The sequence below is a fragment of the Erithacus rubecula genome (genome assembly GCF_903797595.1).
Source record: "Erithacus rubecula genome assembly, chromosome: 22".
Taxonomy (NCBI): domain Eukaryota; kingdom Metazoa; phylum Chordata; class Aves; order Passeriformes; family Muscicapidae; genus Erithacus; species Erithacus rubecula.
Window position 1 is genome coordinate 7,325,506 of NC_136674.1, and position 27,678 is coordinate 7,353,183.

At 42.7% G+C, this 27,678-nt stretch overlaps 1 protein-coding gene and 1 long non-coding RNA gene across 4 annotated transcripts in view; one reads left to right on the forward strand and one right to left on the reverse strand.

Annotated features, from left to right (window-relative positions):
* The window catches only part of LOC306811449 (sphingosine-1-phosphate transporter SPNS2-like), a 127,859-nt gene that overhangs the window by 28,094 nt on the left and 72,087 nt on the right, over positions 1–27,678 (forward strand). For all 3 annotated transcript variants that reach the window (XM_079325156.1, XM_079325154.1, XM_079325155.1), the window contains exon 2: positions 8,429–8,494. In XM_079325156.1, the coding sequence (XP_079181282.1) occupies positions 8,429–8,494 (66 nt within the window). The remainder of the gene's footprint in view (positions 1–8,428; positions 8,495–27,678) is intronic.
* On the reverse strand, positions 16,638–18,236 carry LOC306811415. Its single transcript, XR_013776670.1, has 3 exons — positions 18,212–18,236; positions 17,416–17,493; positions 16,638–16,744 (listed from the first exon to the last, which is right to left on the reverse strand). It is a non-coding gene; the product is annotated as an uncharacterized lncRNA (long non-coding RNA).

Consider the following 27,678-nt stretch of genomic DNA (forward strand, 5'->3'; position numbering starts at 1 on the left):
TGCCATGCACACAATTAGTTCTCAGTTTAGTGCTGTTAAAATATTTGCATGTGCTTTGACTGAGTCCAAGTGATTAATACTCACCTTAATAAAGTAGCATCAAGCATTCAGTAGAATAGGATAATATGCTTCAAATGTATTTGGTTAAAATATACACTTTTATTAAAGTAAAGGCAGCAAGCTGATTCTGAGAATAAGAGCCCAGTCATTCTGTATTATCTCTAGAACTCAAAAATGCCTCTTTCCTTTCTTGATTCTATCTAGTCAGAAAACCATGAGGTTAGAACTGTGAGGTCCACAACCACATCCACACAAAGCCAGCAAAAATCTCCAAAATCTCTCCCAAAAGAGATTTTGTAGATACTTATTTTAATTTCCTTGCAATTTGTGGCTCATGCCAGTTCCCTGACTCACCGTCACCCCGGTATGGTGATAAGCCAAGTTTTCCAATAAGGAAAACAAGGGAGCAGTGAGTCACTGACTGAATTCATATGCACTTGATTTGCTCTATCATTATCCATACTGCTTTTATTTATTTTAATTAGTTCATATACAAAGTCTCTGAGATATTTCACTGCATGAATTAGCTCAACTTGTTAGTCTTGTCTAAGGATTAGAAAGGCAGAAGACAAGTAGAGCTTTTGGTGGCAGGCCCAATTTTTTTTCTGCTACAGAGTCCAGAAGGAGAATGTGAATTGGGGGAGTATCTGAATTTTCTGAGATTTGAATAATTGAAATAATAACATTATTTTTGAGTCTCTCCTCTTTGATGTGAAAATCTGGTGAGGCTGCTGCTTAGATCTAAAATGTCCCAAGAGTAGTTTTTTCCTCTGGTAAAGATTGTGTTTCACTCTGTGTTTGCATGAGATAAAAAACCCCAGAAATTTGGTTTAAACTGAGTCCTGAGCTAGAGATGCTGGGTGTGAGAGAAAGCTCTGGCCAGCACTGTCTGAAAGCTGTTAATGATTCCTATCCTTTCAGGTGACTAATACAAACCTCAGATGCTCCTTCAGTTTCTGTTGGTTTTGCAGATTTGTAAGAGCTTCTGATTTTTCCCATTCCACATAAAGGAACTATTCCAAGTGTCAATGAATAAGTTTGGTTTTAAGTTCAGGTCTAGGTGCCAATTCATTTTAGTCTGTCCTTTGAGCCAAATCCTGTCACTTATCTCTAATTGAAGTCTTCCCTTGGCTTGCAGGAGCTGCCAGGCTGATTAAGATAGGCTAAGCAGGAGTCTGCAAGTGAGATGAGGCAGGGCTGAAATTAGGGATCTCCTTGTAGGGAGCTGTGTCCCAGGTGGAGAGGAGGGTGAAGTGACACTGAGCTTCTTCTCAGATTTGGCCCATGTCATTTTTAAGTCTTATTGCTGAGAGCTGTTGTTGCAAGGGGTCATAAATGGAAAATCATCCATGTTTTGGAATTTATTTCAGCTCTTGGTTTCGTGCTGGCCAAATATCCCCTGCTCCCTATTTGACAGGGACATCCTTCCCAGCCATAGTCCTGGGAACAGACCTACACTGTAATTAAGGAGATGAAGGATTTGATTAGGGTGTGGGTTTACCAATGAGGCACCCAGCATTTGGCAGCCATGGTTGCACTCAAACTCCTATTTGTTTTGTTTTGGTTTGTTTTTTTAATCCCAGCAGGACTGGCTGTCCTGTGCTGCCTTCCCTAGACACCCTGACCTTGTGTTAATGATGCCTTGTGCTAATCAATTCTACACCTGATGAACTTTTTTTATCTCCTCCCAGTCTTGCAGGCAATTCTGTGCTCAGACTTTGCATACCACATTACAGTGGAGTTTGAGCTGTGTGAGAGAAACCAGCATTTATTACTGCCACAGTAAGAAGTTGCTTTTTTAATATACTACTTCTCCATGTTCTTGATTAATCACATTCCTTTTTTTTTTTTTTTTTCCTGATGCTTAATTACTTGTTACATGCTATGCAAGAAAGCCAGTAGTAGCCTTTGGGAATGAATGAATAAATGAATAGCTCAGATACTTCCCTGCTGATACTATAATAGTGACAAAAACATTGAATGGAAAAAGTGGGTGTGGCAGGTGGTGTGAGTCTCTGAGGATAACATTGGTTTTGGTTCAGAATAAGGCATGTCACCTCAGACAGGCATTTGATTTCATTTCCCAAGCAGTAGTGTGTGCTTTGCAGAGCTCACAGCACCTTCCACTGCAAATGCTGCTTGGAGTGAACAATTCCTCTGCTGTGTCCTGGCAGTCCAACACCATCCTCTGAGACAAGGCTCCTCCTCATCACCTTCTGCAGGAGCGGGAGGCTCTCAGTGCCTGTGAAGGCTTTGAACTCTCACACTTCTCTGGGGTTTTGCCAGGAAATGGCTGGAGCTTTGTCAGGGGAGGTTTACACTGGATATCAAGAGAACCTTCTTCCCCCAGAGGGTGCTGGGCACTGCCCAGGCTCCCCAGGGAATGGTCAAGACTGCCCAGTATTGGGCAATACTCTCAGGCACAGGGTGGGATTGTTGGGGTGTCTCTGCAGGGCCAGGAGCTGGACTCAATGGTCCCTCTGGGTTCCTTGCAGCTCAGGATATTCTCTGATTCTGTTCTGTGATTTTTAAGCACCTGTTTCATGTCCTGTGAATGACATCAGGACCCTGGCTCACTCTGAGCAGCTCAAGCTGCTGGGATTGTCTCTTCCCAACACTCCATTACTCAGGGAAACCCTTCCTAAGCCTGCTGTGGGTGTTGGCAGTTGCTTTTCAGTGCTTTCTAGGTCACGAGTTTCATGCATTCCAGTGTGAGCAGATCTTAGGAAACCCTTGTTTTGATTTGTCTAATTGCTGGGTTTGTTTTGTTTGTTTCTTTTTAATCCTTCAGCATTATTTCGAAACCAAAGACTGTTTTGCCGGTGTGTATTGTCATGTCATGCAACAGTAGAAACTAGTTTTGCAGAAAGAAATTCAGTGTTTATGTCCTAAGGAAGCTCCTGTCAATGTTTTCAAGCCAGATGTCACCAGGCATTTATCAGTACTTGAAGAGCAGGCAGGGAATGCTTTCATGGCAATCCAAAGAAGGTAGTACTGCATTTATATTCTAGACTTGCTAGTTCTGGCAGCAGTGGGAATTTATCTTGAGGTACAAATATCAGTAGGGCTACCACGGTGGTTTTCTGCAGCTGAATATTGAAATAGGGCTCGAATTGTGATGCTGGTGTTTAATAGCTGGTGGGTGGCTGAGCTGAAGCAGCTTGTTTGAAGCTCAGGGATCAGTGTGTGAACTGCTGCTACATCTTGGGGTTGCAGTGAAGATATAATCACAGAGACTTCAGAATAAACTTCTCTCCACCTAATCTTTTCACATGTCTCTGAAGAGACAGGTGTGTTGCACCACTCCTCTGCCTCCTTGATGCTTTATTTGAAGGAGGTTGAATATGGCTGCAGGCATGAGGAAGAGCCTGATGGGAGGAAGGTGGTTTGTGTCTTTAATGGATAGAAGGCCAGGCTTGGCTATCCCTTCTTAGCTACCTCCTCCTGAGGAAGCTGCTCCTGGAAGAACCAGGGACCACAGCCTGGGAAAAAGTGCCTTTATAAGGAAGAGGTAGCAAGAGGTAACTGAACAAACAGTACTGTCAGTACAGAGCCTGTGCTGGCTCTCAGGGAGCTGAGAGTGTCAATCTGGGGTCCCTAAAGAGAGGTCCAGACCTGCAGTGGGGCAGGAGGGAGGGTGCTGGGGCACACATCCTGTGTGCTGTGGAAAACCATCATTTTTCCCCATTAAAAAATGCCTTTTAAAATGAACATGCTTTCTTAAGTAAGTAGTTATGTTGGCCAGTGGTGTTGCAGCACACACACAGTATGTAAAGAATGTGAGCTGCAAACCTGTGCCTTTACTTTTGTGGCTCTGCACTCTGTGCACAGGCCAACTCTGCATTTTGCACCTGCTTTGGAAGCAGTTTGAAAGCAAATAATGATGTTTTGTTTTGGTAACTGGAAAATGGGGCTGTCCCAGGGAAGCTCTAATGTCTCTTTGCTTTGATATTGTCATTTCACTGTGGTTTAGCTTATGGACTGTTTCTTATTGTGGCAGTGTTTACAGGCAGCAGTATTTGATGAAGAATCCTCCAGCTTTTGTTTTGTTGTAACTCAGATTAGGGACACAAAACCTTTCTAGGTAAGCAGCTTGCCTCATACCTCATCTCTACCACTTACCTCCCTGTATGAAGTGTGAACCACATGCTTCCAGGAAAATTTGGCTTTCCCAAAGGATTTCCCCTAAAACAGAGATAACCTGGATAACATTAAATGTGGATTTGCATTCCAAAAGCCTCAGAATCAGGTCTTTTACAATCACTGTTTGTGAAATGATCATTAAAAATATCAGCAGTGCCCTAGAAACCCTCTGACCTGTGAGTGGATGAGGTCAGGCATGGCCCTCTCTATCTGCAGCACTCCATGACCTTTTGTGCTCCAAATTGCTCCTAAAATTCTTCATGCCCAATGCCCACAAAACTGCCTTGTGATAACTGCCTTGCTGTCTGTCAGGTGCTTGGACTTTACACCTGGTAAAAGTCCCCTCAGATGGCTGCAGTAGCAGTCTTTGCTCTTCTGTCTGGCTTCCCCAGTAACCCAGTTTCCTGGGTGTCCCTGTGCCCATCTTGATAAGCACTCCTGGCTGGCTGCTGCCTGTGTTTCATCTCATTGAGTTCCAAATCTACATCAGCATTAACAGCATCTGGTTCTGCACTGAGATTCTTTGGGAGATTGGCAGCATGTTTTCTGTGTGTTTGCTCCATCCTGAAAATACAGAATGTGCTTAAGAAATTATATGTGGGAGCACACAAGGTGCCATGTAATCATACAGACATCCCAAATGGCCAGCAGCCCTCCAGAGAGCTGCTCAGGAAGGCTGGTGCCTGCTGGCTGCTCTTGGCTATTTTGAGATCCTCCTGGGTCAGAGCTATGAACTTTCATGCAAGAAAGACCTTGCCAGCCACGTGTGGTGGCTTCACCTCTTGGATTGCATCAGGTGCTGTGAGACACAGCACTGCAAGCAACATGGTCATTGTCTGGAGCCTGGCTCCAGCTCTCTCCCTTCCCAGCATCTACAAGCAGAAGGGAAAGTCAAAAGCTCTATCATTTTCCTGTATTTTCCCCTGGTCTATCATTGCTTAATTGTATCCCTAAATCTTATTAAATTCTGGGGTGAGTCACTGCCACAGGGAGGTGAAAACAGAGCTGAGTGAATTTAAGAGAGGAGAAGTGTCTTCCCAGTGGCTGAGCAGGAAAACTCCCACAGCAGAGAACTACTATCACTTCATAGCTGTGTTGCATCATCTGCTGTTGCCTCTAATTTAATGCTCTAAACCCAAATCAAAACACCTGTAGTCCAAAGAGAATATAAAATAACTTGGAGTAGGAAATCCATGCCAATTAGACATGCAGATGTCTCTTAATCATCTGAGACCTTCTTCCCAGGTCACACAGGGCTTATAATTGTGGTTCTACATTGTCCTGTTGGATTGACTCTCCACAGAACCTACTTTCCTCTCCACCACCAGGATGAAATTGTAGGATTAATCCAAGTGTCTGCACGTCTGTGTCTGAAATGTATTTCATTTGTGGCTATAGGAGTTCAAGCTTGTAAAACTCATTATGGTCTGTAGGACTGTGAAACCACTGTCACTGGACAAATTACTTGTCACACACTGGAAACTCTCCTCTGCTTTTCTGTGTAGGCACTATTATATTCCCCTCTGCTTTCTGTTCTAGTTTCTGATGCAAATCCATAAAAGACTGTTTTCCATCAGATCCCAGGCTTCTGCTTCTCATAACTTTTAGAAGTTTAATGTGCCTCTTTGGCATTCTGTCATGGCTGGGAATATGTTGCTGATGGCTGGAGAGCCACCTTTCAGGGTGCTGGATGGAGCTCTTGACATCTCTATGTATTCCCTCAACATCTGTGTGTATTCCCTCATGGAATATATTCCATCTAGTCCAACCCCCTGCTCAGCTGCAAGCAATGAGAAGGATATTTCACTTCTGTGCAGCACGACTGAGTGATGATAGGAGAGCATGAGAAAATACTGTAATCTGTATTTCCTCCCTTCTTCCACATAGTTCTCGAGGGTTTTGATGAGTTTATTGTCCCTAAAATTGGGATTATAGTGCCCAGGAGTTGTTTTGACCTGTTGAGCTTTGCTTGAGGTGGGCAGTTTGGGATCCAGCAGTACTAGAGCACAAAGAGCTCAGAGCTGGTTAAGCTCAGTGAGGTTTCTGAGTTGGGTTGAATGAGAAACAATTTTGTGGAAGGGTGGAATACCAAGGGGAGCAGGTAAATCAGCTACACCACAGAGGGGTTTGCTAGGCAAATGCAAATTTATTTTTGTTCATCAGTTGCTGCCTGGACAATGGTATCTCAATTGCTGATGGAGCAAACCAGGGAAGCACGGTCAAAAAATCCCAGAGCACTTTGTAAATGGAGTTAAATCTGCCATCCAAGAGAAAGCAAAGAAATTCCTCTTGAAATTGTAGTAAACAACAATGTTCCAAAGGAAATAGAAGGCCAGGGGAATACTGTGTCAGGATGGATGTAATCAGGCACTTAATACTTCAGAAAATTCTAGAATCACAGAATAATTGAGATCAAAAGTGACCTCTGGAGATATCTAATCCAAGCCCCTTGCTGAAATCAGTCATCTAGAGAAGGTTGCACAGGACTGTGTCCTGTTGGGTTTTGAATATCTCCAGGGATGGGGAACCCACAACCTCTCTGAACATCCAAGCTTGACCTTCCTCAGAGTAAAAATTAATTTTCTCATGTTTAAATGGAATTTCCCAGATTTCAGTTGTTGCCCTTTGCCTCTTTAACTGGGCAGCAGTGTGAAGAGCCTGGCTCTGCATCTACCCTCTTTTATCAGTAATGACAGACATGATCACACCCTTCCCCACCCCAGCCTTCCTGTTTGAGGCTGAACAGTCTGATGAGAGAGTGGGGAAGGGGAGTTATTGCAGGAGGCTGAACTAATGTTTCTGGGCAGATATTGGGGCCTAAAGCCCACCTAAATGCTGTCCTGAATAAAGGGTGATGTACAAGTAGTACAGAATAGCTCAAATGAGCTTTCTTGCTTTTTTCCCCCCTTTTCTCCATCTCCTTCTTTCCCTTTAGTATCTTTAATTTATGACTGTTCCCTTGGCATCGTCCCACATGTCTTCTGGGAATAGTTATCTCTGGGTCTTTTATCTCTCTGTGTTTGTCACTTAGTGTGATCTTGGCAGTCCAAGAGCTAGGACATTTATGGTGAGTGATTCAGGTTGGTGCTCAGGTGATTTCTGTAACCTGAAAAATGACTTTGGATAAAGCCTTGGATCAGAATTTGAGCTGGAGGTGAACTTCTCTGGATGTTCAGTGTAGTTAGAGAATGGTTTTCTTGTTTTTGAAAAAGGAACTTGCATAGGTTTGGGGAAGACAGTGTCTAAATAAGGAAGTCCCAGATTTAAAGAGTGCACCAGCCTCTGTTCCAGACCCAGGAAGTCAGGTGCTGGTTATTTAGACCACTGACAAATATTCAGGCCTGTGGATCTGCATCTGAGACCACTGGACCATGTAAAGCTTGGCAAACCTGTGTCCCCCCAAGTGAGTTATTACAGCTCTGCTGTGGGTTTTCCTATTGGTCTGTTGGTTACAAAAACATGCCTGTCCCATATATCTAATGTTGCATGTGTCAAAATGTTTGGTACCAAAAATGTTAAATCTAGTTGAATGAGTAAATACTTTAAAACCTGTTAATTTTTCTTGTATCAATTAATATATTGAGGTTCAAGTAAGACAGAAGATTATGTTTGGTTCTGCTTGTAGTTGCTTTAAATCTGAGTGTCTGGTCACTTACCCACCTTTACTAAGGTACATTAAATATATTTGTTATATTTGCTTTGAAAGTAAAAACTCCCCAGAACTAGTTAAATATGAAACCTTTCATCATTGCTATCAATCTGTCATATCTCCTCCCAGCAGAGATTTGTTAAAACTTGTCTTGGATTCAATCTGTCTTGTCAAACCATTTGAAGCACCTTAGGTGCAGAATCAGTTTCCCTGTATTTCTGGGAAATAATTGAAGTAAGAGGTTTGGATTATGAAAAAAAAAAAAAAAAAACCAAACAAAAAAAGAACAAATCACACACACAAAAAGAAAAGCCTGATCTTATTCAAGCAGAAAGGAAAGACCAGTTTCCATTCATCAGGATTTCATTCCCAGGCTCATTGCTTGATGTTGCATCTCTGCTTTCATTGTAGTAGCTCAAAATTACTGAGTGTGCATGTACAGGGAAAAAAATGCAACCTTTAGAAGTAATGTGTTTAAAGTGGAATTTGAAGCTTTGCTGATGCATCACAAAAGGTTTGAGTTGAATGCTTTTCAAAGGCTGAGGGCACTGAGCAGGTTCTCTGTTTTCCTTGTAGGTGTGTTACTGGACATCCAGCAGCACTTTGGAGTTAAAGACAGCGGGGCTGGCTTGTTACAGACAGGTAAGAAAAGTTTCTTCTCTCACTGGGCTTTGTAACATTCCACTTGTCCCATGGGTGCCTACAGATTTCTTCATTATGATGCATGGGAATACTGGTTGTGAAATCTCCTCTTAAAAAGGTGAATAAATCCACTCCTACTGGAAAGCTAAATGAACATGAGGGATTCTTTGCCCTTGATTTGTGTTGAGCAGGAGATTGGATGTCAGAATGACTTGAGGGTAGAATGGACCAAAAGCAAATGAACCTAATAATTTTATTTACAAGACCTAAATTCAAGCAGGAGATGGTTATTTCCCCTAGATTAGAAAACTCATGATAAACCAACAGCAGGATCCTGTTCTCTTCTTTAGGTTGGTAATAAGTGTGATGTATTTTGCCCTTCAAGTGCTTGAAGAATCTGCTGAGTGGACAGTCCCTGGGAGCATTGTGTGGCATGAAAATGTAAAACTCACTGGGGCAAGAACCTGAGGATGAAAGCTGTAGGCAAAGCTAACAACCATTGCACCCATGAGAACTCATGGATTTACAACAGCCCTAGAATTTTGGTGCTGTTAGCTTCCAACATCTCGTTGTGCAAGGAAGGATTATTGCAATTCTGATGTCCTTTTAATGGAGCAGGAATTTTCCTGTCTCAGATATCTTTAGGCAGAGCTGAACAACCCCAGGAGAACCCCAGCTTCTCTGGCTCTAGTCCTGGGGTGGCTTAGAGGAGAGTTTGTATCACTGGGCTGCAGAGGATGACATTGAGCAGCAGTCTCATGTACACACCAGAGATGTTTGGTCCTCATGGAGAGTTGAAAGGAGTAGCAGTATTTTAAAGAAATGCACTATTTAAAGAAAACAGTCTGGTTTGAAAACCTCCTACAGAACTATTAATTAGAGTCACAAATTTGTGGTGCTCTGGCTGTCTTGTCACTGTCATCTGTCTGAGGGAGCCACACTGGGACAATTGCATGTCTGAAAAAGTGAGAATTTAGGTTTTGCAATAGTGTGCCAGCAAGACACGTTTTCCCACAGTATCACAGTGGATGTCAAACACCTGACAGGAGCTTGTCTGTGAAATTGTGGCCAACACTGAATTGTATAAAATCATTCATTCTTTATGGTCACACTAAAGGTAAGACTATTCTGGAGTTCTGTCTATTGATCTTTGATTTCAAACTATGTGAACCACTGCAATATCCCCTCCTTTTTTATTCCCTGTGCCCATGGCACAGCAGGATCCTCATCTGTAGTTGCAGCTTCTTGGTAATGTTGTAATACAAACAATTAATAACAATTTGTATTAAATCTTTTAAAAATGCTGTCCTTGTGGGACAGCATAGCTCAGCTCAGCTGATGTGAGCAGCATGTGTCCAGAACAGAAGGTTTCAGCTCTAGAAGTGCCACTGATTATAAGTAGCATCAATCAGTTATGCCCAAAATGGCACTGGTTGTCTGTGAGATCCTTTCCTACAGCAATTATTTGTATTTATTTATTGTACTCAGAGGAACAGGTCCTCAATGTATCATTAGACATAAAGTGCTTTTAAGAAAATATTCTGGTGGAAAAGGACACTTGCCAAAGCATGTATTTAATCTTCATTCCCCTTCCATCCATTCAGTGGATGAAATGCTTCAGAAGATTATTCAAGGACAGCAAGTAAAAGCTAACTTTAACAGGATATTCATTTGTTAATTGCAAGATATGTTATTTATTTCTCTGGCAAGCACACAGGGCATTTCTGAAAACAGCATCACTGAGATACTGCAGAACTGCTCTTGAGTGTGTCAAATTTTCTAACAGGTAATTCTTGCTTTAAGAAAAGCAGTGTTTTCTCTTGGGTTTCTCTGCTGATCTGAAAACTGAGGGCTTGAGTTTGTTCCTGAAATATAGATAATAATATACTAATCACAGTGAAAAGAGTGCTCAGAAAATAAAACACCATCTCATGTAAATAAGGATGGAGGCACATAACTGAAAGCTTATTAAATCTATTACTCCAGCTTACCAAGTTTCTGTGCTGGCAGGTGGCCCATGGCCCAAATATCCTTAATGCTGGTTAAATATGAGATGATGCTCTAAACCACCACAAACATTGCTTCTAATCTTTTGTCTTTTCTCTAAATCTGACTTCTCAATGTTAAAATTAGGGGAAATGGTGCAGAGTGTAAAAGCACTTGCCCAGGGTTACAGAAGCCTGGAGCAAAGCTGGGGCCAGCCAGCTGTCTCCCACTCTTCTGCCTTAACCCTGAACAGTTCCTTTGCCAGCACAGACACAAAAATTGTGTGCTTTCCATGAGGTGATCCTGCTAACTCATCAAGTGATGTGAGACAAAGGACTGTTCATCCTGATTATATCCTCTGAATAAAGAGTGGATTAGTCCTCAGGTTGTTAATCCTACATCTAAATCAGTCCTAAATTAATTTACAGCATTAATGAGAGGGAGTGAAATTTAGTATTTGCTGGCAGTTCATATAATTCATCAAAAAGGCAATAAAATAAAATTTAAAAAAAAAAAAAAAACATTTTAAAAGCCTTGTAACTGAGAAACAAGGTTGCACAAATTTTTAGGGGGAAATTATTCTGAAAATCCAAATAGGAAGTGGGGAAGAGAAATTCACCAAGGATAATGTTTGACCCTGTCTTCATCCCACTCCCCATTCTTTGCAGGCACAGCTGCTCTGGTATCTCTGTCCCTCTCATCCCTGGCCAGCCAATCCATACTCTCAGCTTCTGATGCTGTCTGCAAAGCAAAGGTTACTGGTTCCTTAGGAACTGCAGACACAAATAGAATTTTTGTCTTCTTTCATATTAATCCTGACATGCAAGCTGCTCTTTAACCAAGAGACAATGTGAACTGGTTAGAGGGAGACTGTAACTCCCTGTACAGAAAAATCCCAGGACAATCCAGGCTCACCCATAATGGAGAGAAGCAGAGCATGGTGGTCTCTGCAGCAGGACCTGTGACAGCAGAGGACACGGTGACAGATGGAGCACAACTGCTGCTTGCTCAGTAGCATTCTAGAGTAACACACATAAAACTGATTTGAGCTTCACTTACCTCCAGATGATGCTGTAATTGTGCTGATCTTCCTTGTTAAGGCACTGCATATGCAGTTGTGTAAATATTGGTTTAGTTGGCCCTCCCATAGTCTGCATCCATGTGTTCTTGTGCTTTTCAGTTTTTGCTGGCTGCTTTTCCCAGCCAGAGAAAGGATAAACCTGGCTCAGCTCAGAGGGTGGTGAGCATCTCTGTGCCTACTTGAGCTGTACAGCTGTAGTCAGTCAATGCTTTTATAAACCAAACCATACAAAAATCTTAATTATGTGTGCAGTTAGGTAGGAGCAGCTACAGAACTACAGGCCACTAGGAACACAAAGACTAAGAAGGTACAATTCTAAGAAGGATTTGTAAAACTCTTCAAAAGAGTGTTATCCTTCCGTAGACTATACCATGGGAGTAATGCCCCACTGCTGTACTGTGGTTTTAAATGGATTATTTTCCTTTCTCTCTACATTTTTTGTGCTTTGTTGCTCTGTCTGCTCTCTGCAGCCTTGAATTTATTTTGCTTTTGTTTCTCTGTAGCACACAAGAGCTGTAATAATAGCAGTGACTGGCTCATGATACAGTTTGTTGTTCAAAGATTTCAGGATATTTTATATCAGGAGGGCTTATAAGGCTGGATGGGGAAACCAAGAAAGCCAGATGGGAAAAATTACCTGCCCAAAATGACACAACAGGTGTGAGGCAGAGCCAGGATGAGAACTACAGTCCAGTTCCTGAACACACAGCATTAGTCTTATGAATTAATTAATTACTGAGGTTAATGCTTAGACCCAGAGGTTTGGTCCTTGAATCCTCCAACCCAGACAGCTCCAGCTCAGGGAGTTCTGCAGGTGGAAACTGAGAGGTATCAGATGGAGGTTAATGCAAGGAGTCCAAGGAAATGCAGAGGGGCAAAGTGTCTGTCTTCAGGGAGAGCACAGAGATGTCATTAGAGGACAACCCAGGCAAAAGTGTAGTGTAAGGTCACAAGCCAGGAAATGTGAGGAGGTGAGAGAGGTGCAAGGACTCATTAGAGGTGAATAATCACAGATAACTGGGGCTCTGAAGGAACTTGTCTTTCCTCATGTGCAGAGAGATGGGCATTCCCCCAGATGCCTTTCAGCCCCTGGTTTCCCAGAAAGCCAAGCCATGCCAGGTACTTTTTCACAAATCTTGTGAGCTCACTTTTCCTGTAAGGGTCAATTCCAACTACAATCTCTGTTCATTTGAAAAGGGGAACTTTTATCTACCTGTGTTGCCCTACCTCTTGAGCTGACATGGTGTATAACCTTGCACTAGGTTGCAACCTTGCAAATACTCAGCTCTGCTGGGCTGTGGTTGTTCCCACCAAGCTATAAAAATGTGCACTGGGAAGGGGTCTCCATGTAGTGGATGCAGCACAGGGGTGGGATAAATCAGACTTGATGAATTCAGTTCCCTTTGACTCCTTCTTGTCAGTGGCTTGTGGTGGCAGCTGTACCTCTCTAACATTTTTATTTATTCCATGCAGAGACCACATTCTCCAGGTGCTACCCTGAATATGTGTATATTACATGAGCTGCAGGTGCTGCTTGTTTCTTTTCTACCATCTGCTTCTCCCCAAATGGACATTGCCTTTCTCCTCAGCTGTGCTCTGCAGAACTGAGCTGCATCTTCACATTTTGCTTCCTACTGCACCTGCTTAACTGTTATTCTTGCTAGAACAGAGAAAATCATAATCTAAACACTTTGTGTTTTCTATTTCAAGTCCATGAGCTTTCCTTTTGGGTGAATGGCTTTCTGCACCTGAGCACTTCCCAAGGAGGTGGTTCCTCAGGTGTCCAAGCCAGGAGGTGAGACAGAATGCATATAGAATGCTTGCAAATGGTTTGATCCACCATGTCCCACTGCCTTCTCTGCTTCCAACAACACTAAGCATTCTTAAATTCAGCTTACTTGTCTGGCAGTCTGATGCTTAAAATGGCAGGACAAGGTGGATCTCTCTTTCTGCCAGGAGATCCTCTAAGTCCTTTCAACAATGAGCAAAACCTTTCTCCCCATTTGTCCCTCTATACCTGACTTTGTGTTCTTTTCTCTGACATTTTTACACCTTCTGTAGGATGCTGCTGATGTAGGGATTAAGCAAGGTCAGCTTAAGCAGTGAAGAAGAGAAAGCAGGGCTCTCAATATGCCTTGATTAATGTTGTGACAAGGGTTGGTCTTATTTTGCTGGAATGAGTTGACAGAGTCCAGGGCTTGATTATTTCCCACCTAGTCCTTTACAAGTTCAGACAGTCCTTTTTTCCTGTATGCTAAATGCTGTCTGATATCCTGAGAAGTCATGGCAGTCTGAGGGTCTGATTCATGAAAGCAGTTAAACCTATTTGGAAATGCCTCTGCAATCAAGAATGAAAGTATTGTCTTGAATCAGTGAGCAGGTCAGAGGAAAACATGTTTGTGACCTGGCCCAGTCCCCATGCACCAAGGACTGAGCTATAAAAATGTCATTTACATCCTGTGTTCTCACTGGACAGCCCTGGATTGCAGAGTAAATATTCTTTGGAGGGGATAAAATGGTCGAGATAGGAAGGGAAGGTGTCCTTGCTTCCTGCTTCCGCTGGTGTTGTATTTTGTCTTTCTGTTGTTTGTGTCAGCAAGTGAGTGCAGGCTGCTAGAACAGGGAAACTCTGCAGACTGCCTTATCTTCCTTAATATCTTCACTTTATGATACTGCATGGCCAGTAGCACAAGGTTACAATTCATTTCCCCATCCTGTCTTTCTGCTTTGCACAAGGAAAGTCTGTCCTCACTATTGGCCTTTCAGGTACTTGGGCTGGCTGTTGTGAAGGGAGCTTGCACTTGTGCTGCTTGTGGCACATCTGTTCTATCAGTAGAAATTGGCCTATTTTCCCTCAGGCTGCAGTTCAGGCACCTCTTGCCAAGGTTGTCTTCACTTCTGTAATTTATTATAATAACGAGGGGAAAGATTTCCCACAAATTTTAGAGAAGTAGTTATTATTCCATCCAAAGTCCCCATATCTTTTAACACAGCCTGTCCATCCCCCACATATGTTCTTCAGACCTCAGAATTGGATTCAAGCACTGTAGAGTGGAAGACAGGATTTTTGTTGCTATTGTGTAATACTTGCAAACAACATTTTCCTCTTAGTACCAGCAGTGCAGTCTCATGTAACTGGTTTCTGCACTGTTTTGTGCATAAATAGTTCAGAAGGGCTGGTCTGGCTCCCTTGACATTTTTCATTACCATTGTAGCTGTAGTTGTGAAAGAGAGAGATGAACATTTACATTATCAGTTATTATATATTTAATGGCTACCAGTTGCTGGAAGAGAAGTGTGGTCTTATATTCAAAACCTTATAAGTAGGTTACTTTTCTCCTCCGCTTCTTCAGTGGCATTAAAAGCTTTGGTAGTAAGTGGAAAACCTGCTAATCTTTAATTCTTGCTTTCACTGTGCCTATAAGTTTAATTTTGAAGTGTGGTGGCCAGGAGAGTAGTTGTGTGTGGTCTCAGTATGGTGTCAGATGCTGTTGGTACATCTTGGGCCCCATGTAAAGGTGTTAGATCAGAAGGGGAAGGGGTTATTTTACCTTGACCTTAAGTGAAGTTGGATCTTCTATGAACACTTCTATCTTAAATAAAGAGGATCTTCTATGAACTGAGGGTGAGAAAATAGACCTAGTTTTTATAGTACATTTTATATATTTATAGTACATTTTATATATTTAACATGCTTCATCCCAGGGGAGCCTCCAGTGCTCTCTCTGAAAAGATTTATTTTAAGGTTGTTTTGGTTTTGTCCTGTCTCCCACACCTGGAGAACTCAGGGTTTTTTTAGAGCACAGACCTGCAGCTCTGCAGGGTGTAGTGAGAATGTGACCAGCAGGGTGAGATCAGGTGATAAAGGGGTCAGGCTGTGTCCCCTGGGAGATGATGAGGTGATGCAGTGCTGTTGGAAGCATTGCTGTGGGAGGTGGTGTGGATTTGAGAGAGAGATCACTGGGATAACCCAAACAGTCTGGATAGAGTGTGAAGGACTGGAGCACTGAAGGGGCTGTTTGGGAATGAAGAGCACTGAGGCTGGATGCTGTAACACAGCAGGCACCCAGGAGACTCTGGAAGTGCAGGGGTGTGTTTGCAGCAGTGGCAATGTTGGGGTCCTGGACCAGTCCATGCAATTGTTTTCTTCTCTAATGTCCTATCTGGAGTTGCAGGTGACTTTTCTCCAAACCAGTGCTTCTTAAACATTTTGGGCTCTGTACCAGAACGCTCTGCATCCTTACAGTCAAGTTTGTATAGTGATTTATCACCTCTATAAAAGCAGCATTGCTACATGTCTGGCTGGGAAGAACATGCTGTTGTGTTGTGGCCACATTTTGGGAGCTGTAGCCATGGCAGAAGCAAGAGCAGGTCAGCAGGGCTGCACTGATTCCCACATACAGACCCACATGAGGAGGAATGACTCATCCACAGACACTTGTACCTGGCTTTGCAAATGAATTCCAGGGCATCATTTAGGTAAAAAGTGAACATTCTTCATGCTATTGGGTAGTGTCAGCAGCCTGCAGAACTGGATTCCAATTAACACAAGTAAGCCTGGCTTGCATGAATGGTGTATTGTTGTATCAGTCTCCCAATGCTCTCCCCTTGCCCCCATGCACATATTTGGGGATGTTTCCTGTATGCTGATGTAAGATTATAGAGCAAAGACCCATTTTCTGCTTAAATTATGTGGGGAACCCAGTTTTGGAGAGAAAATATTACTCATCATAATCCATTACTTTCCCTATTTCACTGTACATTTACAGTTATGTAAATGTATATAAACATTTTTTGCTAAAACTCTCTCCAGTTGTTTTCAAGGTAGTCAAATGACTGTGGAAGGCTCAGGTTTTTAAATCACAGGTGAAAAACCAACAGTTCTTTGATAGGATGACTAAGAGGAGGGGTTCACACACATTCTTGTGGTCATTGCTGCTGCAAACAGGGAACTGCTTTGGTTTCAGGGAAAGTTCAGTTCTGACATCTTTTATTCCCTCAGTCAGTTATACATTAGGTTATTAATAATTAAACATTTGAACAATTTTAACCATTTGCTCATTCCAAACTTTTTATCCACTAATGAATGCAGAAGACTTACTTCACATATTCTCCTACTGCATCATTCTCCTTGTTCTTTGTAGGTGAGCTGAACTGGGGATGAGGCACTTCTAACTTATTTCCTTGAGGGACAGTGGTGTTGAAGTGAGAACATTAACAGTTTCCTGCCAAAAGTTGCCCTAAAGAACTAAGGAGTTAGAATAGCTTTCTTATTTGGAGCTGCACAAACTTTAAATGGATGTTTACAATAAATTACTACTGGGGTAGACTTGGAAGTGAATGAGGGAGGCAGTACAGGTAAAACAGCTGGAGCTTTGATTTCTCTATTGTAAATTCTATGAGTTCATTGAATCACAGGGAATTCTGAGCTGGCAGGGACCCAAAGGATCATGAAGTCCAACTCCTGGCCCTGCCCAGGACACCCCAACCATCAGTGGTGGCCAAGGTGCTCCCACCTCTGTGTCATTTGCCTGTTCCCTTCATTGTCTGGATCATCAGTTTGTGGAGGCAGGATGATCCCGTCAGCCTGTTAAAACCAACCTTGCTAAGAGTTACACAGTGACATTTTCAGCAGAGGATCTGTCTGTCTGGGGTTGGATTGGATTTGTTTTGTTTTCCTTGGAGGATGTGTGAAATACTCTCTGCATTCTTTGGTTTTAATTCTGCCTTATTCACAGTTACTGCATTTTTCCTTGGCTCTGCCTCACCCTGGGATGTAAGTGGTCCTGATCATCTCAGCAATTGTCAGCACTGTGTTTGTGTCTTTAGCATCCTGTGGTTTTGTCCAGCCTACCTGGCAGCCTAAGTAACAATAAAATTGTCTTAGTGCCCTTGGCCACACCTCTTGAGCACTAGAAATCATTGACAAAATCTGACAAAGAAAGGGACTGTTTCATGAGAGCCTTTGTGATAGAACGAGTCACATTAAGAAAGAAGGGTGAGTTAAAGAATAACTTTACCACCAATTAAAAAAACAGAGAAAAAGGAAAAGAAAAAGAAAAAGACTTTACTGAATTCCATTAAATTTGTGCATATGGGATTTTTTGAAAAGCAGCCTTCCATCTTACAGGTGTAGGTTAGGGTATATAAATGCTAAACTTACTAATTGTGCCCACAAATCCAAGTGAAGTGGCACTAATTCCATCATAAAAATTGCTCCCAGGGTAAATTAAAAGCTCAAAATTAGTGATTGAGCTAAGAATCTTTTAAAGGCCTGATACTAAAAATAGGTATTAGTTCATAAGGGCTGATGTAAACAGTTCTTCAGGTGAGATCTGTGCAATATTCCACTAGATAAATCCCTCTCCTTTATCTTCTTGAAAGTAAAATTACAGAACAGGAGCATGCAAGTGTCTCAGAATTTTTGCTGCTTTATTTTTAAATGGGCATTTCCCACCATCCCAGTGCTGCCCAGGATGTCCCTGGGCAGGGGCTCACAGGAGCAGCACTGAGGTGCCCCTGCTGTTCCAGCTCTGGGAGCTGAGACTGCCTCAGCTCTGTGGCTGAGTCCTGGAAAGAGGGGCTGCATTTCTTAGAAAATTCTCATATTCTTATAAAAGTACAGATGGATTCATTCCTGCTTTACCCACCCAGAGCCTTCAGTTACTTCCACCTTTTGGCTGATGGAGCAGTCATGCTGCCTGACAACTGCTTTGAAATCCATGGATGTGATGCTGGGGAAAATTATTAGTGAGTGTGACAAAGATGTCATATTGAGGGGGAAGGTGGAAAAACAAAGAGAGAATATTAAAAGAAAATATCTCTAGGAAAAAAAAAAGTGTGAAGAGAACAAACATTTTACTGAAATGCAAATTGTTCAAAGTTGTCTTTTTTCTCATAGAGGAGGTTTTATGGCAGGAGAGGTATAATATAGGATATTATACAATGGATATTGAATTTTCACTAAAAGCTCCCCAGTGAGATATTCCTACCAGCTGCTAATGTTACACCTCCCAGACACTTGGACAGTTTATGACACACTGAGCAGAGAAAACATTTGCATTGTATATAAAAGATGTGTTAATTTTCCTTCTTTGTACTTACTGAACTTATTCTTTCTGGATTTATAATCTAGAAACTGGTTTCTTGTCTAGTCACTAGGCAAATAAACTTCTGGCAGCAGCGTGCCAAGCCCAAGGTTCAGTTCCAGCTGAATAGGACCCTGATAGCAGAGCTCAGCTGGCACCTCAGGCCATTTCTGGTCTCCTGGGAGGGGAGTGGAACAGGCACTGAGCACAAACCAACACCAGATGGGCCACTGGTCACTCATCAAGCTACCTTCTACATTTTTAGACCTAATTGAAATGGGCTTCTTTAATACCTTGACAGTCCCTGGATTTACCAATATTGCCTTTCCTTTTTTCCATTAATGTAATTGATGATGCATGAAGGAATTGCATTTGCAAACCTTGCAAATTGCAGTATTTGTTTCAGGATGTTCTTTTTTTTCCAGTGGAACTTGTTCTCCCAAAAAGATGCTGGTCCAAAGAAATCTAAACTGAGGGATTATTTAAAACAGGGTCCAGTCACACTCCATGGATATTGAAAGTGTGATTAACCCTGGAGTCTTCTACAGATGTCATGTTCATTTATCCATAGGAGCAAGCTCAGTTACAAAGTTGCTCCTGGAACTGCAGCTCAGCTTGGCATTAAAGTATTTTCCAAGGCAGGAATGACACATGGGTGATAATCTTTGAAATAACAACTGTAAAACAGAGATTCTGTAAGACACACACAGATTCATTCTCCAGTGTAGCTGTAATCCCTTTCCAGACTGTGGCAAGTTAAACACTGGGATATGCCTGTATTTCAACAATTTCCTTAAACTAATTTGTCCCTCTTTGAAGGCCCCCCAGCCACTGTGCAACACTTGTTCTTTGTCTAAATGGCCATTTAGAACAGCAAGGGGTAGGAGCTTCTCTAAATACTGCAAGCAACATTGAACTGGCAAATAATTCTGTCAAACAGCACTTACAATGGTGAGAGGCTCCTCTACATCCTGTGGTGTCTCTTCACTGTGGGACTGACAGAGAAATTGAGAATTGCTTCAGGATGAAGGCTGCTCATCACTGTAGGTGTTTATTTGTGGCCTGCTGGTTGTTCAGCTCCTGTCCTAGTCCTCAATAAACAGTTCCAAATCACAGTTGATTATGTTTCTTTCCATTTACTTCATGATGCAAAAGCCTTTTGAAATGTTACTGGCATCTGGAAAAACAGATGGGTCAGCCCATGGCTCTGTCCCCTGGCAGGGAGTTATTCAAGTGCTGATGGGCATTGTGTGCCATTGGATGGGAATTAGAACATATTTATGGTCCCTGAGCTGTTCTCAGACCACTGGTGCTTGAATGATGGTGAGACTCTCTAAAGCTTGCTGGACATACAGAGCTGTGGGAGATGAGGCTATTCTGGATGTCCTAAGGTCATCTTCAAAATGCTTCTGGCTCATTTGCAGGTCTTGTTACTGGGGTTTGCTGGTTGTCTGGGAAGCCTGTTGAATTTTAAAATAAATATATGTCTTTATTTATATATCTCTATCTAGGTAGATAAATCAGTAGCTAGTTTTTTACATCTATCTCTGTGATGTGGTTTAGGTGCCAGACTCTCAGAGGAGAATAGGCTGAGTTACCTGGTGTGCTGTAACACAGGAGAAAGCAGCTTTACAGCTGCTGAGGCCTGAAGTCTTGTTTTCTGCCAAAGGTAGATCTTGCTGTCTGCTGGCTCAGACTCCTCCCTGACCCTCACAGTGCTGTTAATCAGACTAGGAAGTGGTTCAGCATTTTATTCCCTGTCTCTTGCAGCTGGTGGTGATTGTGTCCGAGCATTGTGTCCGTGGCTGTGTGGGTTTAATGATGGGTAATAAATGAGAATCAGCTCAGGGTTCAGGGTGAGTGAGAGCAAATGGTTCCTTCCTTGCCTGCTAGAGGAGTTGTGATTCATAATGAAACCAGACAGAGAGTGCATTTACACACAAAACCACACTTTGGGCCAGCATGTCTGGCCCAGACCAGCTAGCCCCAGCCCCTGCTGCACTCACATCATCTCACATGCACCCTCCACTTCCTTCTCACAGGAGAAGCTTCAAAAATTATCAGTGTTCATTTGCTTGTCCTCAAAAATAAAAGGTGGTAATGTAAAATCACTTAACATAATGAATGTACTGAAAGGGATGTGGGGTGGTGTTTTTCTGATTTTTTTCCCCTCACAATGCAGAAACAATCAGTAGGGGTCAGTTTGCTGGAAAGCATTCCAAAAACTTATCAGGGAAGAGTGGAAATCTTGTGGAAATGAATGTCACGAGGAATATTGTTAAAACCTGAGCTTAAAAGATCAGATCTTTAATTGGATACCACATTGTAATTGTTGGGAGGGCTGAAGCAGCCTCTGAGTAATTCAGCTGCTGTGGAGGAATTCTGTGTACTTTCCTCAGAAAGAGCTGATTGCTGTCCCTGTCACAGACAGGATGCAGGACTACATGGTTTTCTGATCTGTTGTCATTGTTCTTGTGTTCTTGTGAAGTGGTCTCCTGAGGTTACATGAAAGATATTTTACTGGGGGACTTATTTATTCACTGGCAACGCCTCAGGCAGAAAGATGGACATGGCTGTTAGGGAGAAACTGTGAGATTCCACTGAGAGTTTTTTTTTGTTTTTTTTTTTTTCTATTTCTGTGTTGGTGATGAGAATTGAAACACAGTCAGCACTACAGAAATCTCCCCTGTAAAGTTAGTGGGGTTTTGGGCAAGTGTCTGATGGGTGGTAGCTTATATAGAGAGCTGTCATTGCACAAGACACTGCATTTTACAACTCTAAAAAAAGTAGGTAATTGAGCAGGAGAAAATACTGAAATTCCCTCTGTGACCAGCAAACGGCTCTTTAGAAGTAAGGATTGGCTGGGCAGTGTTATGAAATGTGTGTATTTCCTCTGCAAATAAAGGTGAAGCTATCAATAGCACTTAGGGCCCTGGGAGGAGAGAAATCTTTGAGGAAAATAAGACAATTCTGAGTTGTTGGATTAGCACCAAACCAAAGCAATTACCCACAATGGCTTTTATATCCATATCTTCTGTGAATTTTAGCATATTCCCATTCCACAGTGATTTCTATTCCTAAAAAAGTGAATTAGCATAAGGCTGCAGATGGCAGGATTTTGAGAGCAGTACCCCTTGCCGGCACTGCCTGCATCTTAGAGCAAATGAATAAAAATCAGATATTTTAGATGTCCTCCTGAAGTTTTCATGATGAGAAATAATATATTTTCATCCCTTAGAATTCAGTTTAATTTGACAAACATTTGCCTTCCTCCAGATATCTAGAGGCAGGCAGTGTGAGGGCAGGGTGGTCAGTGCATTTAGAAATTCAGAAAGATGCAAACTGGCCCCTGTGAAGGAAGTCAGCTGTAATGCAGAGATGAATCTGAATTTTTTCCCTTCAGATTGATAATTTCATTATTAAGTTATTGAGTTGTATTGATTTTAAAAGATGACATTTTGCTGATCTGCTAAAAGCACTCTTGAAGATGTATGGCTTGAGTTGGAACAGTTTTGCAAAAAATGGTGTGGAAGGAGTTTGCTACCAAACTCTGACACCCTTTTATCTGCACATGCACAAACACACACTGTGAATGTGATTCCTTGTCTTTCCCTGTCTGGACATCAGTGCCTTGGTGATAACACCCAAACAAGATCTGGGGTGCCCTGGAAGTCTCTCATGCACCCCAGAGTGTTTCCTGCCCATTTGCCTGTGCTTACCTGCTTTCCTGAGCAATTTCTGGAGTGCATAATCAGCAGAAATGTCTTCAGTTTTACCTCTAAGTAGGACAACTTTGGTGGGTGCCAATGATAGACATTAAAACTGAGAGCAAAGTCTCATTTCATCCCTGTGTCCTGCCGGATGTGATGCTGTCTCGAGGCTGTTGGTGTTGACAGCCAATTCCATCATAAAAATGAGATTGTGGCCATTTTCCCTTCCCAAGAGGGAGCGTGTGTTTTGCCAAGCCCTCTATAGATGGTACAACAGCCCCCTAAAGAACTGTAAAAAAGAATTAAAAAGCAATCAATGAGTCCCACTGCCAGCCTGGGGAGAATGTCAGCGAAGAGCTGTGTCCCCACTCCCAAAGCAGAGCTGTGTGGATTTCAAGGCTTGGCTGGAGCTTTTCCTCACTCCTCTCAGCATTCACTTGGCTCCCAGCAGTAGCTCCAAAATCCCCCTGGGCTTCTGGGAAGGCAATGGCTGAGGGTTTCTTTTTGGCAAAACCAGCATCCCTGCTCCAGCCTCCCCCAAATCCCTCACTCTGGGATGGACCAGTGTGTGATCCTGTGTCCCAGCTGCCGGTGCCATGTCTGGGAAGTGAAAGTTTGGCTATTGCAGAGTTTCTAACTCTTTGTGAATGCAACCAGCAGATATTGAGAGCTGTGTATAAAGGTCAGCAAGGCATTCCCACTGCAGAATAGTAATTTATTTAGGATTTTAATTTCAAAAACAAACCCAAACAAACCTTAAGTGTGAAAGCTCTGGGATGAGAATATATCAGATGATCTCCCTCAGTAAATTGTGACAAATACATGAGGAGTTCTTCATTCTGCCCTAAAGAGAAGGGGAAGCACTTCCTATTGCTTTGTTTTTCTTGTCTTTTTTCTTAGGAAACTGCTGTTGTTGATAAATAACATGTAGCAAGGAATTTATTAGTAATACCCAGTGTAAGTGTCTTATCTCTATCCTGTTCTCTGTTGCTGCAGGAAATAGATTTGGAGATTGAGACAGAATAATTCCTATTGCATCCTAGTTAATTATGTGAAATTAAAATGTTATTTGAGGAAGGATGCAGGATTAGTAGTGCTGTTGTAAAGAAGGATGGCAAAGCTCATTTTAGGATGAAAACAGTCATCTCTCTATATCTCAAATTAAGAACCAGGAACATTATTTCTCTTTATATCAGATACAAATGAAGCATCATTGTATTATGAGTGTAACAGATTTAAAGTATTTTATTGCTAGTTAAATCTAATTCATGGTACTCAATGCAGATTTCAAGGATCAAGAGATTTAGATTATCCTGCATTATCAGCTTTAGGCTGTCATTTCTTGGTGTGTTTAAGTGTCTGCTATGCTTGAAGAAGCTTTGAGGACAAAGTTGCACATCCCCGTCCCTGCCCCAAGGGACTCGGTGTAGTTCTAGGCAGCTCATGCTGCCTCTCTTGGATCAGGGAACTTGCCAGAAAAGACACAAGATTAGTTTTCAGCCCTCAGCAGGTTCCAGATTTTGCTCTCCAGATGGTCACACAAGCTTTGTCCTGGCACAAGGGACAGTCTGACCTGTTCCTTGAGGAGATCTCACCTTTGCTTCCGAAGGCTGCTGCAGATGTGGCTCTGTGTGTGCCTGGACTCATAACTGCAGTGGGAAAAGAAAAAGCTCTTCAAGGAGAGGAAGAGAACAGAACAAAATAAAGCTCTTTTGGGGTTTGTGGGTATTTAAATGTTTTTTAAAGGCACCCTTCTCTGGCTGTGAGCCCTGGGTATAGGTGTTTCATCCTCCTGGCAAATAGGAGCAGCCTCTCCCCAGCTGGAGGGTTATTTGTGGCTGCAGCTCTCAGAGGTATGGCAAGTGGGCAGAACATCCTGGAAAACTGCATGGAAAGGGAAAAGCAAAATGCTGTTTGTTCAAATTCAGACTTTCATGAGTGCCAGGAGTGATTGCTGCCTGTGTCTGTAACAGCAGCCAAGCCTGGTTTAGGTGCATTTCAGTCGTGTCACTCACAGTGCTGCAGTGCTGCACAGCTATTGACCAGTCTCTGCACCTCTGGGATCTCATGGCTAATTCAGGATTGACCAGAAGGGATACAAATCCATCCTAATTGGCTAACTAAGTTAATGAACTTTCCCTGCAACTGATTGCACAACAGGAGACCGACCCTGTCACGCACTGTGAGAGCAGCACAGCCAGGCAGGGCTGACACGTCCTGCTGCACTGGGGAGCCAGAAAGTTCTCAAACTCTTAGAGCTGGGTCAGTCAAATGGAGGAGAAACTGCAAGAGAACGAAGCTCTGACTGAGAACTGCATTTTAGAAATAATTTAGGAGCAGGTCAGGGATGTGTTAGTAAGTTATTACCTGATCAAGCTGGTGGAAATGATGCAGATGCAGTTTTGTATTCTTTTTTTTTTTTTTTTTTTTTTTCTTTTTTTTTTTTTTTTTAATACTGCGGGAATAGTTGTAATTTCCAGACCCCATGTCTTTTCAGTGTATTAGCCAGTCCTTGTTTGTGATCACATATATAGGGAAGAAACAGAAGAAGAACAGGATAAGATTATGGTGGTAGCTCCTGGTATACCAAATCTGGCTGGCTGAGAACATCCTGAACAAGAGGAGCTACCTTTAGCAGCCTTTCAATTAGTACTCCTACAGGGTTTTTTGTCCAATCCTGTTTTGTACAAACATAAACCCTTAGCTCCTGGGGCATCCTGTGATAAAATTCCAGTGTTTAGTTAAGTTCTGTGAATGAAAGGTCTGCTTTGATTTGCACTTTTCAGCTGCCAGTCTTATTTGATGCTACCTAGCTGGTCAGTCTTCCAAGACAGGAGGTGATTCAGTTTTCCCCTTTTTATTGCTACTCATGGTGTTAGATCTCCTCCATATCCCACAATGGTTATTCCTTTTCCAGATATTTAATGTTTTACTGTAAAAGGACTTGTTTTGTCCTTTTGGCAATTATTTTTTGATGCCTGCTGTGCCTTTCCCACTAATAACCTTTAATATTACAGGCATGCAGTAAACTTACTAGTACAGAAGTGTTTTTATTGGCAAAGAGGTTCGGATCACTGCTGCCATTAGAAGTCATAAACAGTTCTATCTCAACAAAATTCTCAGCTGTCATGCCCACTGAATCAAAGAGTCCTTCCATCAGCTTTGGTCAGGAGCCTAAATGAAACCACACTGAAAGCATTTTGCAGGAAAACAACTCAAAGTGGAAGTGGCTGTAAAGCAGAATTTGCCTTGGCTTATTTAATCCATCACTTCTGAACAGTAAGAAATGCAAAAGCAGAGTTTAAACACTGTCAGAAAAGTGAGTTTTCTGGGCTCTGCTAACAAGTGCCAGCAATCTAATGCTGTCTTAGGCAATAATCTGCATGGCTTTGTATGGCACTGCCATGGAAACCCAGCTGTGCCATAGCCTCCTCTTCCCTCTTTGTGGAATGAACCAGATTGTGGAGCTGACCCTGATGTGAATATTATTTTTTTAATTGATGAGGAGAGGTGGTGCCTGCTCCTTCTCAAGTGCTCTCACAGCCACAGGAGACATTCTGCCATTATTTCATTGGAAAAGCTGCTCCTCAGGGCTGGATGGCTGCTGCTCTCCCAGAGCCACTCACTGAAGGATCAGGCAAGCACCAGCCCAGGCACAAGGAAAGTCATGGCCTGGGAGCTGGACACTGGAACTGTTCCTTAGGGGTGCTGTGTTGTCTTACAGAGCACATCTTTAGGAACATGGCAAGGGTTTTATTGATGTTCAGGTTGCCCAAATCCCTTTAAAGCAGTGCTAATGTGATCACTGTAAATCCCACAATGAAAAGCAGAAGTAGGGGGCTTCCTCTTTTCTATTTAAATGATGCTTTCTGTTCAAAATATAGTCTTGTAGCAAGTTAGCTCCTGCTCCAAGTAAATTTGCTGCACATCTAGAGACATAAAAGAGTAGAGTAGAATTCTGGCTTTTGCACTGTACACTTAGGTAGAAATTACAAGTATAGCAGGATGGAATTCAACCTCAGATGTATAAAAGGATTGTGAATTGATAACTGTGAGTAACTATCTCCTTATGACTTCAGCAATAAGGAAGATATGAGTGCCTGAATCCTTAAATGCAGCTTCAGTGGACATAATATAGGAAATTAATAAAAAAACAGTTTAAAAATTGAGCACTGGGTTACTGGATATTCTTATTTCATTTTCTGTTTCCAAGGAGTGGATTTCCCAGCAATTCCCACTGAAGCAATTATTGTTATTAGCTAAGGTGAACAAAGCAAGCTTCAGGATATCCTTTGCTGGGAATCTAGGCACTAACCCTTGGAAGAACCTGGTTTCTGCAGTGAGGAAAAGGGAAGGAGTTATCAGTACTGAACTCTTCCTAGCACTGCATCTTGTGTATTATTGTGTGAGTTGTGGACTTGCCAGGCAAGCTGTGTTCAGGCCATGTCTGGCTTCATAAGGGGTGATTTTGTACCAGGTTCTGACCCTGTCTCAGCAAATGGAGCTGAGTGGTGCTGTACAACAGCCTCCCTCTCTGTGTAAATGTGTGTGCCAGCTGTGTGTGCACACATACTCATCCCAAACATGTTGTTTACATTTTGTATCAGTTTGTGCTAAGGCATAAACCTCATGGTGCAATGTGCTCCCTATGGAGAAGACAAGATTGGAGCTTGAATACTGATTAGTGGTGTCTGCAGTGAGGGAAACAATCTGGAGTGTCCTGTGAAACAGAAACACACACTGGAAAACACAGACTGTGTCAGTAGTTAGGGCCACACCTTTAAAACACTTATGCTCCTCTCTTTCCAACTTCTGACCCATTCCCACCTTGTCACCAGCCCAGAGTACTGAGTGCCACATCCAGTTGATCCTTGAACATCTCCAGGGATAGGGACTCCTCCACCTCCCTGAGAAGCCCCTTCCAATGCCTGACCACCCTTTCAGTGAAGAAATTCCTCCTGAAGTCCAGCCTGAGTGTTCCCTGGCACAGCTTGGTGCTGTTTATTCATGTCCTGTCCCTGTTCCCTGGGAGCAGAGTCCAACCACCACTGGCTGCCCCTTCTGTCAGGGAGTTGAGGAGAACCAGAAGATCCCCATTGAACCTCCTTTTCTCCAGGCTGAACTCTTCCCAGCTCCCTCAGCTGCTTCTTACCATGCCTGTGCTCCAGACCCTTCCCCAGCTCTGCTGCCCTTCTCTGGACATGCTCCAGCCCCTCAATGTTGTTCTTGCAGTGAGGTCCCAGAACTGGCTGCAGCACTCGAGGTGTGGCCTCACCCATGCCCAGGACAGGAGGACAATGTCCCTGCTGGCCACACTTT